This window comes from Schistocerca cancellata, chromosome 3, assembly GCF_023864275.1.
Source record: "Schistocerca cancellata isolate TAMUIC-IGC-003103 chromosome 3, iqSchCanc2.1, whole genome shotgun sequence".
Taxonomy (NCBI): Eukaryota; Metazoa; Arthropoda; class Insecta; order Orthoptera; family Acrididae; genus Schistocerca; species Schistocerca cancellata.
This window is the reverse complement of record NC_064628.1, coordinates 96,139,225-96,154,464: the sequence shown is the minus strand read 5'-3', so window position 1 is coordinate 96,154,464 and position 15,240 is coordinate 96,139,225. Positions and strand designations below refer to the sequence as shown.

General features: G+C 41.4%; 1 protein-coding gene across 3 annotated transcripts in view; it reads left to right on the top strand.

The window, feature by feature from the left end:
• LOC126177093 (rho guanine nucleotide exchange factor 10) overlaps positions 1-15,240 on the top strand; it is a 543,115-nt gene that overhangs the window by 515,117 nt on the left and 12,758 nt on the right. For all 3 annotated transcript variants that reach the window (XM_049924346.1, XM_049924345.1, XM_049924344.1), the window contains 6 exons: positions 3,252-3,476; positions 3,804-3,965; positions 5,995-6,219; positions 10,588-10,771; positions 10,940-11,079; positions 13,890-14,158. In XM_049924346.1, the coding sequence (XP_049780303.1) occupies positions 3,252-3,476; positions 3,804-3,965; positions 5,995-6,219; positions 10,588-10,771; positions 10,940-11,079; positions 13,890-14,158 (1,205 nt within the window). The remainder of the gene's footprint in view (positions 1-3,251; positions 3,477-3,803; positions 3,966-5,994; positions 6,220-10,587; positions 10,772-10,939; positions 11,080-13,889; positions 14,159-15,240) is intronic.

Sequence of the window (15,240 nt, the reverse complement as noted above, 5' to 3'; positions counted from 1 at the left end):
TGACTCCAGTGAAAATACTTCTAAGTACTTGCAGCAAGTTCTTGTCAAAGTGATTTCCAGAAGTAAACTTGACAATTTTTTGTTGTAATGTAGACGCCTGAGCAAGTGCTTCCAGAAGTTGCTAAATTTCCTTCCCCGTCAGTGAAACATTCTGGGCTTGTGCTCTGTCTCTAATGACCTAATTGTCGACGGGACATTACACCCTAATCCCCTCCTGTGAATCGAGATATTTCATAATTGGTTACTTGGAGTAATGTTAAAAAACGCGTATTAACACTTTCAAGTTGAAAGCAGATAACATTTTCAGGAATTCAGGCAATAGGCATATGTCGCTTCAGATACATATCACACATCATCAAGGAGCATCTTGGTACTTTTAACTAATTTCAATGAAGAAGAAGATTGTTATAAATGTGGAAGTGATGCCTGTGATGTCCTAGCTGTAGAACTTTAATGCAGTTGCATGCGTGAAACCAATTGTGTGTGTTGATAAAATACATGAACTGTATAAAATGGAGGACACATGGATTCTGAATTTTAATTTTATTGACTTTTGTGGAAAGGGAATTCAAAATGAATATAGTAGTTACAGGCACAGTTATAACTATTTAATGCACAGCAAAACACCAATAAATACTACACAGAATGTAAAAAAAGTAATCACTACACAAGTGCAGTGAATTTGTACCTGGTGTGGAGGTTCGCACATTTTTAAATTGACATCATCTGAACAGTGAGATTGGTCATACAGGATATGGGGATGCTGTGTTCTGCTTTGGCTGCCTAGATCACCAGACATGACACCTGTGGATATTTATTTATTTTGTTGTGAGGTTATGTGAAGGACCTTTTGCACAGACTTCCTTTGATGAAAACAGTTCCACAACTCAAAAGGTGCATTTAAAATGCACTCGTTTCAGTGCCTCTGGGGGTTTTTCATAATGTAGAGCAAGAAATGAATTATTGCTGATATGTTATCTGTATAACCAAAGGGAGTCAGTTAGAACTATAAAATACATTTCTACATCCCCCTCCCCATTCATGGTAATTCTTGTCAATGTATCGTAGTGCAATAAATCAGTATTGCTGAAACTTCCTGGCAGATTAAAACTGTGTGCTCGACCGATACTCGAACTCCGGACCTTTGCCTTTCGCGGGCAAGTGCTCTGCAATGTGAGCTACCGAAGCACTTCTCACGCCCAGTACTCACAGCTTTACTTCTGCCAGTATCTCGTCTCCTACCTTCCAAACTTTACAGAAGCTCTCCTGCGAACCTAGCAGAACTAGCACTCCTGAAAGAAAGGATACTGCGGAGACATGGCTTAGCCACAGTGCACACTCCACTGCAGAGTGAAAATCTCATTCTGAAACATCCCCCAGGCTGTGGCTAAGCCATGTCTCCGCAGTATCCTATCTTTCAGGAGTGCTAGTTCTGCTAGGTTCGCAGGAGAGCTTCTGTAAAATTTGGAAGGTAGGAAACGAGATACTGGCAGAAGTAAAGCTGTAAATAACGGGCGTGAGTCGTGCTTCGGTAGCTCAGATGGTAGAGCACTTGCCCACGAAAGGCAAAGGTCCTGAGTTCGAGTCTCGGTCGGGCACACAGTTTTAATCTGCCAGGAAGTTTCATATCAGTGCACACTCCGCTGCAGAGTGAAAATCTCATTCTGGAATCGGTATTGCTGTTTGTAGCTGCAATTTTCATTTTGAATTGCACTACCTTCAGTGTATGTGGAATCAAATTTGAAAGCATTTAGTAAAATTCACATTCATTACTTAAATACACTCCTGGAAATGGACACCGGTGTGTCAGACCCACCATACTTGCTCTGGACACTGCGAGAGGGCTGTACAAGCAATGATCACACGCACGGCACAGCGGACACACCAGGAACCGCGGTGTTGGCCGTCGAATGGTGCTAGCTGCGCAGCATTTGTGCACCGCCGCCGTCAGTGTCAGCCAGTTTGCCGTGGCATACGGAGCTCCATCGCAGTCTTTAACACTGGTAGCATACCGCGACAGCGTGGACGTGAACCGTATGTGCAGTTGACGGACTTTGAGCGAGGGCGTATAGTGGGCATGCGGGAGGCCGGGTGGATGTACCGTCGAATTGCTCAACACGTGGGGCGTGAGGTCTCCACAGTACATCGATGTTGTCGCCAGTGGTCGGCGGAAGGTGCACGTGCCCGTCGACCTGGGACCGGACCGCAGCGCCGCACGGATGCACGCCAAGACCGTAGGATCCTACGCAGTGCCGTAGGGGACCGCACCGCCACTTCCCAGCAAATTAGGGACACTGTTGCTCCTAGGGTATCGGCGAGGACCATTCGCAACCGTCTCCATGAAGCTGGGCTACGGTCCCGCACACCGTTAGGCCGTCTTCCGCTCACGCCCCAACATGTGCAGCCCGCCTCCAGTGGTGTCGCGACAGGCGTGAATGGAGGGACGAATGGAGACGTGTCGTCTTCAGCGATGAGAGTCGCTTCTGCCTTGGTGCCAATGATGGTCGTATGCGTGTTTGGCGCCGTGCAGGTGAGCGCCACAATCAGGACTGCATACGACCGAGGCACGCAGGGCAAACACCCGGCATCATGGTGTGGAGAGCGATCTCCTACACTGGCCGTACACCACTGGTGAATGTCGAGGGGACACTGAATAGTGCACGGTACATCCAAACCGTCATCGAACCCATCGTTCTACCATTCCTAGACCGGCAAGGGAACTTGCTGTTCCCACAGGACAATGCACGTCCGCATGTATCCCGTGCCACCCAACGTGCTCTAGAAGGTGTAAGTCAACTACCCTGGCCAGCAAGATCTCCGGATCTGTCCCCCATTGAGCATGTTTGGGACTGGATGAAGCGTCGTCTCACGCGGTCTGCACGTCCAGCACGAACGCTGGTCCAACTGAGGCGCCAGGTGGAAATGGCATGGCAGGCCGTTCCACAGGACTACATCCAGCATCTCTACGATCGTCTCCATGGGAGAATAGCAGCCTGCATTGCTGCGAAAGGTGGATATACACTGTACTAGTGCCGACATTGTGCATGCTCTGTTGCCTGTGGTTCTGTCAGTGTGATCATGTGATGTATCTGACCCCAGGAATGTGTCAATAAAGTTTCCCCTTCCTGGGACAATGAATTCACGGTGTTCTTATTTCAATTTCCAGGAGTGTATAGTGCATCACAGTCATCCACTGGTAAAGCAAACAATAACTATAGTTAATATCCACATTTGTTTTTCTGTCAACACAGGACCTGCTGAAGCATACACCTCAGGGCCACCATGATCGCATGTCACTGCAGCTGGCTCTAACACAGCTTGAATCATTGGCAGAAATGCTCAATGAGCGGAAACGTGAAGCCGAACAGTTCCAGGCCTTTAAAGAAATGATGCGTCACATTAGCGGAAGATTTGCAGCTCGCTCTAGGCCTGATGGTCATCGGTACTTGCTACGTGAGGATAATGTCACACAATTGGTTGGTTCCTGTCAGAATTATTAAAATATTTTTAGTTTTAAATTACATATTTTATGAGTCTTGTATTTGTCCTCATATTGGTGATTTTATATTTTCATTTCCTTTGTAGCCTATTCCAAGTTTTAATATGTGGTTTTTTATGTGAAATTTCAGTATTTTGTAACAACTAAAAGACAATGTTTTCCTTAATCTGTCAAGATAAGACTGCTTTTTTTTCCAGACATTTGCTTTTTATAGTACTTACTTTTATTGAAAGACTTGAAATTAAGAAATACTCATGTGAATGGTGCACCTAACTAAAAGTGGGTTTTATTTTTCTTTTTACAGGAGTTTAACCAAGCTGGAATGATTACAAAGTCAAAGAGTCGAAGGCTGCTTTTGCTTAATGATATGGTGGTGTGTGTGTCGGTGACACCAAAAACAACAGATGACTTCAGCGGCAGTGAGAGACTGAGTCTCAAATGGTCGTATCCTGTAACGGACATTGAGGTATGTTGCATAAGCAACACATTAACTTTATTTTCTTATTCCTTGAGTGAATTGTTACCTGAACTTTGACAGTCAGTTAAATCACTCATTGAGCACTATCGCTAACCATCCATCCTTGAACCTGTAGGCTGTATTGTCGTAAAGTAAATATTTGTGAAGGCCAGTCAGAATAAAACAAAAACATTCTGAATTCCATTATCAGATAAAGATTTTTTCTGAAAAAGGTGTTCACTAAGTCGTATCCATTATCTGTTGGAGTTGATCACAAAACTGTTGCTGCAGTTTGATTCCTGAGATGTAGCTTGCACTTTGTTTTTAGCATAGCAGTGGTAAAATTGTGTGGAACTGTGTAGGTAGTGATACAATTTTTTGAATTGGCTGCTTCATGTATCCATTGACATATAGTGATTTATTTTATCACTATATCACTGAGCGAAGTTGCATTGTACTCACATGCGACAGAACAGAAGTTAAATTTCCTATCTCTTTGTCCAGATTTTAATTTTTCCATTGCATTTCTAAATTAATTATGTGATTGTTGGGATGGTGTCTTTGAGGTATGTATAATTTCCTTTCATTGTTTTTCAGTTCGGCCTTTTTCTCCATCTCTAATGGCATCGTTGTCAACAGGACATTAAGCCCTAAATTAACTTACTTTCCTTCGTTACAGAATCACTGTTTTTCATACACTGAGGAGTTAATGAAAACTGACGAAAGTCATGAGTACTACCAAGAGCTGCTGATAAAATTTCTTAATTTAACTATCAAGTTTTAATCCACAGACTATAGTCATGTTCATAAATTTATTTACAAAAGGGATGTACAGTACTGTGGGCTGCACCCCCCCCCCCCCCCTCCCCCCAATCATGGGTACATAAGGGCCATAAGTTTGAAATCAATGTGCCATGAGGTGAGTTGTTATTCCAAATGGGGATTCCCCCTGCCCCAATGCCAGCAGGACTCGGCTCGAAAGTTCTAAGTTATGCAAGAACCCACACTCTCCCTTTTTTGAGAGGGAATGAAAAAGGAAAAGGAAAAAGAACAAATAGTGAGGGGCGGGCCACATGTGGCCTGCTGCCTGTGCATATTAGGTAATATAAAATCATTGGCATCAGATAACAAAATCCATGAATCATAAACTATGCCAGACTGTAATTTATATTACTTTGTGACAGCAGTGATGAATACATGGATTTTATTATCTGACACTATTGATTTTATATCGCCTAATATGTTGTGAATGATTTTATGAAACTGACGATGGTATGTGGGTCAAAACTGGCTGTTAAGCAAACAGTATGGACTTAAGCAAGCACACTTCATGCACACATGACTGCCATCTCTGGCAGCTTGCTGGAATATTTAGGAATGCTCCAGTCTGAGCTGCCAGAGATGGCAGTCGTGTGCATGAGGTGTGCTTGATTTTTGTTTGTTTGTTTGTTTGTGTGTGTGTGTGTGTGTGTGTGTGTGTGTGTGTGTGTGTGTGTGTCTTCTTTTCTGAAGAAGGTTTTGGCTGAAAGCTATATGTCTAACATTCTTTTTGTTGTGCCTGTCTGCAACTCGGCGTGTCCTCTTACCGTAAGCAGCAGTCCATCCTTTTCCTAATGTCTTGATATTGCTAATGATAGTGTTGGTGCCATAAAATCATGTAGAATTAGTGAATTTATCTCTACCAGCACGTCTAATGCCCCAGGATTTTTCTAGATGAATATACCATCTCATGAGGAAAATTTTTATTGTGCTGGAGATCATTATTATTGGTTATTGTGTTATAGATACAGCTGCACTGACTTTCCTCATGTAGATAAAACACAATGCTCACTAAGGCATGCTGTCTTCTTTCATCTTTCGTTTGTGAAAAATTTCATGATCTTTGTTGAGTCAATGCAAATTCAAAACAGTGCAGTTGTTTAGTGTCAAGTTAGTTCTGTTATTTTGTGTATATGTGTGAGGCGAGGAATTGAAAATCATTAGTGTGGCCACAAGTATAGATTTTAAGCCCTACTAAAACTACTTTTTTTTTCAATAGGTTGTGGATACAAGTACATCACCTACTTTGAGTCGTTTGCTGGCAGCTGGCTTAAATCGTGGTGGAAGTCTTAAGTCAGACCGCAGTTCCACATCACTCGATTCAAATATGAGTGGCAGTGGAGCTGCAGATAATCTGTGTGCAGAGATGAATGACCTCATGCACGATTATGAGGTCGTAAGTCGAATAGCTGATCTTGTTTCAACTTTGAAAGGCAACTATAAGGTGAGAAAACCAAAGAATTGATAACATTGTGTTTCACTCATTGATTTGCCTTGTGCAATATTTCTAATGGTGTGTCAGGCTTTGTGCAGTACTGAATTGCATGTATTGCTTTTATCTAAATTCAGTGACACTCCATTTGCAGAGAACCAGTTGTTAATTTTCGAGAAAATATATTTACATTTTCAAGTGTTGGAAGTTACCCCTTTAGGCTAGATTATAACAACTTGTATTGTCAGCAAAGACAGTTATTTTTGTTTCTTGGATGTATGGAGGAAGATGATTTAGGAGATATGTTCTTAAAGTAAGTACTGTTTTAAAATTATGACTACCGTATTTACTCGAATCTAAGCCGCACTTTTTTTCCGGTTTTCGTAATCCAAAAAACCGCCTGCGGCTTAGAATCGAGTGCAAAGCAAGCGGAAGTTATGAAAAATGTTGGTACGTGCCGCCACAACTAACTTCTGCCGTCGAATATATGTAGCGCTACGCACGCATGCTCTGTAGACACAACGATAAATACTGGCGCCAAAACCTCTGCGTCAGTAAATAAATTTAAAAAAAAAGTGGAAGACGAGTTTTTTTTTCTCCGCCGCGAGTTTCGACCACTGCATTTTCATACATTATCCAACGAAGTAAATACAAATTCCGTATTGTTCATCTTCGAATGTAGCACAATTTCAGTGTACTACGAAAATCTGACTGGCAAGACTGTTTGGGATGTTTGTCAATATGGCCAACTCTACGTTCTCAGAATTTTTTCCTATCTGTGAGAAGAGATGGTTGCTAATAGGAACCTGATGAAATTTGAATCACATACAGTATTCTCTTCACCATAAGAATAATACGGATATAAACATTTTGCCATGTATTCTTTCGTGTTTGCTGCTCTCTCATTTAAATCCTGTCTGCCTAATAAACTACGAAACTAGAGTGAGACAACAGCAAACGCGGAAGAATATACGTATCGTGTCATGTTTATATTCGTATTATTCTTATGCCTAACAGCGATACAGTCAGAAATGAAGCATGGCAAGTGACTAGATTTTTAAATCTAAGATGACTCTAATTTCTGTGCAGAATTTGATGTAATAAAGAAGCGGCCGCAAAGATTTTCAAACGGAGAAAAATTTTCGCCTAACTCTCGTTCAGAACATGTTCTATCATACGCAGTCTATTATTTGATTCTTGTTGATCATTATCAAAGAAAGCAGCAGTGTAAGTAACAACAAATAGCAGTCTCTTGCCATTGTTTCGCTAATGAGACGATTCCTCACTTTTTTTTTAATTGTACGCGGCGGTAGCGCGCACAAAAGCTGTGAGCCGCGACAGGCCATAAACACGCACTATCAGAATGCGACAAACAATGCACGACACAGTGCAGTAATGCATTTTCAGCTTAAGAGTGACGCAAACACCTATAACAAAGGAAGCGGCACTTGTCAGCTCAAAGCAAAATAAGCAATCGATTCAAACCAGACGAAGCACGTGAAAAAGGAAGGGCACCCGTATAAATACGGACGGAGCGCCTGACGCATAGCAATGGCTACGTAGTAAAGCTTAACTGCTAAGCTTACGACTCGAACCAAACTACTGTAGCAGTATCGTCATTCATTCTACCTAAATTGTGTCTCATATTACAATGGACCAACTTTGTTTCGATTTGGAGGTGCGGCCTAAAACTTTTCTCTCCCCTTGAATTTCGAGTCTCAAATTTCAGGTGCGGCTTAGATTCGGGAAATTTTTTTTCCCCTTATTTCGAGTCCCATTTTTCAGGTGCGGCTTAGATTCGAGTGCGGCTTAGATTCGAGTAAATACGGTATTGGAGCTTTGGGGTCACTGTACTGTACATGCTCACTAAGTACCTTCATCAGCTGGCTAACTACAAACACTGTTAAGGTAGCTTTTGCTTGAATCAGTGTTTGTTTATATACTTTCAAACTGGCACAACTGACTGAAAATGCTGCCTGCTGTGAAATCTATGCTGTTACTCATTTGTGAAATGCAAGAGATTTGGAAGCTATCCTGGACTTCATCATCAGATTAGCTAACTTTAAGTAACTTCATCATCAGATTAGCTAACTTTAAGTAAAAAGTGCTAAGAGTGCAGGAATGGTTAGATGGCCACTCAAAATGCGGACAATGAAAAACAGGACAACCGTATGTCATTACTGATGACCTAGTGCAGAAAGTAGATAAAAAGATTTGAGATGACTGATGCTACATGCTCATCACTATTTTATGCCTTTCCTCATGTTTTGAGAAGTGTTCCATGCGAAACTGTGACAGAACAGTTACAGTGTCAGAAGTAGGTGCATGCTGGATTTCAAAAACACTGAGTTCCACAAAATGAATTGCTTAGCCAGTCCTGTAACTTTCCTTCAGACTTTGGTGCCAAATGGAATACATTTTTAAAACAAATTGTCAGGGTTGATGAAACGTCGGTTGCCCACATAGCCCCAGAATCAAAATGACAGTTCGTGGAACGGTGGCACGTAATTTCTCCCAAGAACCTGAAGTTGCAGCAAACAATTTCAGCCCAAAACAAAAAAAATGTACTCTATGCTTTTGGGATGGGTAGCATGTTTAGCTTGTCTGCTTTTCGCCTTGGGGTAGCATAGTCATTGCAGACATCTATTGTGAGATCTGCAATCCTGAACAAAACTTTTAGCAGGCTGATCACATCATTTGGTTGGGAACTAAATGGTTACCTCCATATAGCTGTGACCAAGCACAGAGTTACTATAATTTGTTCTTGAATTTAATGAAGCGCCTCGCCTGTCACTGCTATGAAGAAGATGACAATGTCAGAACATCAGTACAAGACTGGTTGCAAAATCAGGTGACATGTTTTTTTGAAAATGGATTTCAGAAGCTGGTTGTATGTTATACACTACATGAACACAAGTATTCGGACACCCACAAAAAAATATGTTTTTCATATTAGGTGCATTGTGCTGGCAGCTACTGCCAGGTACTCCATATCAGTGACCTCAGTAGTCATTAGACATAGTGAGAGAGCAGAATGGGGTGCTCCGCGGAACTCACAGACTTTGAAAGTGGTCAGGTGATTTGGTGTAACTTGTGTCATACGTCTGTACATGAGATTTCCACACTCCTAAACATCCCTAGGTCCACTGTTTCTGATGTGATAGTGAAGTGGAAACGTGAAAGGACACTTACAGCACAAAAGCGTACAGGCTGACGCTGTCTGTTGACTGACAAACACCGCCTACAGATGAAGAGGGTTGTAATTGTATAACAGGCAGACATCTACCCAGACCGTCACACAGGAATTCCAAACTGCATCAGGATCCACTGCAAATACTATGACAGTTAGGTGAGAGATGAGAAAACTTGGATTTCATGGCCGAGCCGCTGTTCATAAGCCACACATCACGCCAGTAAATGCCAGATGACGCCTCGCTTGGTTTAAGGAATGTAAACATTGGACTATTAAACAGTGGAAAAGTGTTGTGTGGAGTGACGAATCACAGTACACAATGTGGTGATCTGATGGCTGGGTGTGGGTATGGCGAATGATTGGTGAACATCATCTGCCAGTGTGTGGAGTGCCAACATTAAAATTTGGAGGCAGTTGTGTTACGGTGCGGTCGTGTTTTTCATGGTGGGGGCTTACACCCCTTGTTGTTTTGCATGGCACTATCAGAGCACAGTCCTACATTGATGTTTTAAGCATCTTCTTGTTTCCCACTGTTGAAGAGCAATTCAGGGATGGTGATTGTATTTTTCAACACGATCGAGCACCTGTTCATAATGCACGCCCTGTGCCGAAGTGGTTACACGACAATAACATCCCTGTAATGGACTGGCATGCACAGAGTCCTGACCTGAATCCTATAGAACACCTTTGGGATGTTTCGGAATGCCGACTGCGTGCCAGGTCTCACCGACCGACATCGATACCTCTCCTCAGTGCTGCACTGAGTGAAGAATGGGCAGACATTCCAAAAGAAACCTTCCAGCTTCTGAATGAAAGTGTGCCTGTGAGAGTGGAAGTTGTCATCAAGGCTAAGGGTGGGCCAACACCATTTTGAATTATAGCATTACCAATGGAGGGTGCCAAGAATTTGTATGTCATTTTCAGCCAGGTGTCCGGATACTTTTGATCACATAGTGCTAGTGCCATAATACTATGGAAATTATGTTGGAAAGTAGACCAAAGTCCAGGCTTCCTTGTAAAAGTAAAATAGTTGTAATATTGTTTTTGTATTTTATTTTACTTTAAAGATATATTTACTCCAAAAATGCAGCTTTTATACAAAGCAATTGTAATGTGGCTTCCATACATTACAATACTATCTTAACACATGGAATAATCTAAGCAACTATACATACTTTCTGCTGCAGGATTTGAATGTGCCAGGAATAAGACGTATTCTTTCCGAAATACAAGGATCAATTCAGCAGAAGGATGAAGAAATGGCTTGGGTTGATTCCTGCTGTTTGCAGCTGGCTGTGAAAACTAAAGGAAAGGAAGAGACTTTTACCTTTCAGACTGATAATCCATCTGTTAAGAAAGAATGGATAACAGGTCAGTTTAAACTATTGCCTCAGTTCTTTCTGCAATCAGTAATTTTTCCCCGTAGAGGGGGTATTATTTTTATGAGATGTCAGGGTGAATACTATCAGTCATTTGTAAAATGAAATCATGTGGGATATACATCTGACTGAGACAACGCTTTCATTTTCCTTTCTGCAGAACTAAGACTCGCTCAGTTGGCATTGGATCCAAACAACTCGCCTGCATGGGAAGTGCCAGAGCAAGAAAGACGACCTTCGACAAAAATGCCACTATTTGTACGTGCCCAGCCAGTATACAGATCGCAGCATGAAACAGAGGTGCAGTAATGTATCATGTGTATTGAATGTAGCATGGAAATGTTAACTTAGTTTATGTAAGTTTGTTTGTCTGAAAACTATTAATTGTGTCATTATATTGGCCAAGATAGACACTAAGCCCATGCCTACTACAGTAGTACAAGTTTATATGCCAACAAGCTCTGCAGATGATGAAGAAATTGAAGAAATGTATGATGAGATAAAAGAAATTATTCAGGTAGTGAAGGGAGACGAAAATTTAATAGTCATGGGTGACTGGAATTCGGTAGTAGGAAAAGGGAGAGAAGGAAACATAGTAGGTGAATATGGATTGGGGCTAAGAAATGAAAGAGGAAGCTGTCTGTTAGAATTTTGCACAGAGCATAACTTAATCATAGCTAACACTTGGTTCTAGAATCATAAAAGAAGGTTGTATACATGGAAGAATCCTGGAGATACTAAAAGGTATCAGATAGATTATATAATGGTAAGACAGAGATTTAGGAACCAGGTTTTAAATTGTAGGACATTTCCAGGGGCAGATGTGGACTCAGACCACAATCTATTGGTTATGAACTGTAGATTAAAACTGAAGAAACTGCAAATAGGTGGGAATTTAAGGAGATGGGACCTGGATAAACTGACTAAACCAGAGGTTGTACAGAGTTTCGGGGACAGCATAAGGGAACAATTGACAGGAATGGGGGAAAGAAATACAGTAGAAGACGAATGGGTAGCTCTGAGGGATGAAGTAGTGAAGGCAGCAGAGGATCAAGTAGGTAAAAAGATGAGGGCTAGTAGAAATCCTTGGGTAACAGAAGAAATATTGAATTTAATTGATGAAAGGAGAAAATATAAAAAATGCAGTCAATGAAGCAGACAAAAAGGAATACAAACATCTCAAAAATGAGATCGACAGGAAGTGTAAAATGGCTAAACAGGCATGGCTAGAGGACAAATGTAAGGATGTAGAGACTTATCTCACTAGGGGTAAGATAGATACAGCCTACAGGAAAATTAAAGAGACCTTTGAAGAAAAGAGAACCACTTGTATGAATATCAACAGCTCAGATGGAAACTCAGTTCTAAGCAAAGAAGGGAAAGCAGAAAGGTGGAAGAAGTATATAGAGGGTCTATACAAGGGCGATGTACTTGAGGACAATATTATGGAAATGGAAGAGGATGTAGATGAAGATGAAATGGGAGATCCGATACTGCGTGAAGAGTTTGACAGAGCACTGAAAGACCTGAGTCGAAACAAGGCCCCCAGAGTAGACAACATTCCATTAGAACTACTGACGGCCTTGGGAGAGCCAGTCCTGACAAAACTCTACTATCTGGTGAGCAAGATGTACAAGACAGGTGAAATACCCTCAGACTTCAAGAAGAATATAATAATTCCAATTCTAAAGAAAGCAGGTGTTGACAGATGTGAAAACTACCGAACTATCAGTTTAATAAGTCACAGCTGCAAAATACTAATACGAATTATTTACAGACAAATGGAAACACTGGTAGAAGCCGACCTCGGGGAAGATCAGTTTGGATTTCGTAGAAATATTGGAACACGTGAGGCAATACTGACCCTACGACTTATCTTAGAAGGTAGATTAAGGAAAGGCAAACCTACGTTTCTAGCATTTGTAGCCTTAGAGAAGGCGTTTGACAATGTTGAGTGGAATACTCTCTTTCAAATTCTGTGGCTGGCAGGGGTAAAATACAGGGAGCGAAATGCTATTTACAATTTGTACAGAAACCAGATGGCAGTTATAAGAGTCGAGGGACATGAAAGGGAAGCAGTGGTTGGGAAGGGAGTAAGACAGGGTTGTAGCCTATCCCCGTTGTTATTCAATCTTTATATTGAGCAAGCAGTAACGGAAACAAAAGAAAAATTTGGAGTAGGTATTAAAATCCAGGGAGAAGACATAAAAACTTTGAGGTTCGCCGATGAAATTGTAATTCTGTCAGAGACAGCAAAGGACTTGGAAGAGCAGGTGAACGGAATGGATGGTGTCTTGAAAGGAGGATATAAGATGAACATCAACAAAAGCAAAACGAGGATAATGGAATGTAGTTGAATTAAGTCTGGTGATGCTGAGGGTATTAGATTAGGAAATGAGACACTTAAAGTAGTAAAGGAGTTTTGCTATTTGGGGAGCAAAATAACTGATGATGATGGTTGAAGTAGAGGGGATAGAAAATGTAGACTGGCAATGGCAAGGAAAGCCTTTCTGAAGAAGAGAAATTTGTTAACATTGAGTATAGATTGAAGTGTCAGGAAGTAGTTTCTGAAAGTATTTGTATGGTGTGTAGCCATGTATGGAAGTGAAACATGGACGGCAAATAGTTTAGACAAGAAGAGAATAGAAGCTTTCGAAATGTGGTTCTACAGAAGAATGTTGAAGATTAGATGGGTAGATCACGTAACTAATGAGGAGATATTGAATAGGATTGGGGAGAAGATAAGTTTGTGGCACAACTTGACTAGAAGAAGGGATTGGTTGGTAGGACGTGTCATGAGGCATCAAGGGATCACAAATTTAGCATTGGAGGGCAGCGTGGAGGGTAAAAATCGTAGAGGGAGACCAAGAGATGAATACACTAAGCAGATTCAGAAGGATGTAGGTTGCAGTAGGTACTGGGAGATGAAGAAGCTTGCACAGGATAGATTAGCATGGAGAGCTGCATCAAACCAGTCTCAGGACTGAAGACCACAACAAAACAACATTGAGAGTACAAGTTTTTAAAAATAGAATTGTCCTTTAGTTCTAGTTTTCTTACCTAATTATTTAATTCACTTCATTCACATTCCTACAAATTGCATTACGCAGGTGCGCTGCGGTTGTTTCTACTCGGCTGGGTCCTTGGCTGCAACACGGGACCATAGGAGTAGTAGGAGAGGGAGGCGGCCTGCGTCGTACTTGTGGGTGTGCACCACAGACGGTGCTAGCAGTCATGTAGCTGTACTGGCACAGCCACAACAACAAGCAGCACAGCTGCGTGAAGTGACTGCCTTCGACTTGGTTGAAACGAGGGTTACAGCAGTTGAATTTGTTCGTGGTTCCCCAGATGCTGTTTGGATGGGAACAGACAGCAGGAGGTAAGACTATAAAAGAGTGTTAAAATTGTCTTTATTTAGTTCATTTTATGACAATTGGCTATGTATCTCCATGCCAGATGCACACCTTTGAAGATACTGTCTGTATTGAAGGGATCTAAGTTTTTCCTGTAGCTCCTGAGAGTTAGTACAGGGTTCAGCAGAACTCGCTAAACTGTTTCAAGGGTGGCGGCGCGGTTCCTTCCGTCCCTTTTGCGATGAACCTGCATCTACCTGTCAACATTGTCTCAACAGATCATCAGTAGGAAAGCCGAGTGAAACTTACTGTACTTCAACGTTAACCAGGCTGCAATTTAAGTCACTAATTTACGTTTCGGGAGAAAGTTTTCACTCAAATGAAAGGTTGGAAATTTTGTCCTCAATTAATATATTCTGAAGCTTAGGTGAACAAGTATCACTGCCAAGCCCATGCTAGTCTTAACACAGTCACTTACAATCCCTTCCCCTCACGTTAGCAAGTTTATGGTGTTGCATTTCCTGAAAACATAATAGCTACAAAAATACTGATTGTTTTTGATTGATAATGCTCACCAAATATTAAGTCTGTCGGTACCTAATGCAGTCACAGTTTTTAGCCACCAACCTGCTCAATACGCCATGCGGAATATATGTCTTTTCTCGTCACAAAATTCACTTAAAAATTTCTTAAGTTCTACACGCCCACCGGAATAATTATGCCGTCACTTTACCACACTTTTTTGTACGAAACACTGCTAGATCGGCCAACTTATTATTTCCATTGGCACTACTACTACTACTACTACACACGTCCGAACTGTTTCATGGCTAGGCTCCGACTCCTCTCTAGAATACTCTTAAGTCTTCTTTACCAGCAGAGAAAGGCACGCGAAGAATATTGCTTTACCATTGGTCAGTTTATTCAACAGCCAATAGCAAAACAACATTCTCCTGCGTTAATCCGCACTTATCATCAATAACCAATCGCAAAATAGTAAACCTAATGACTGCACTTTTTACTGATATTATTATCTAATATGTTTAAGTTTTGGTTATGCATAAAGTTATTTACTATTGTTATTTATACCTGAATCAATATTCCCTTT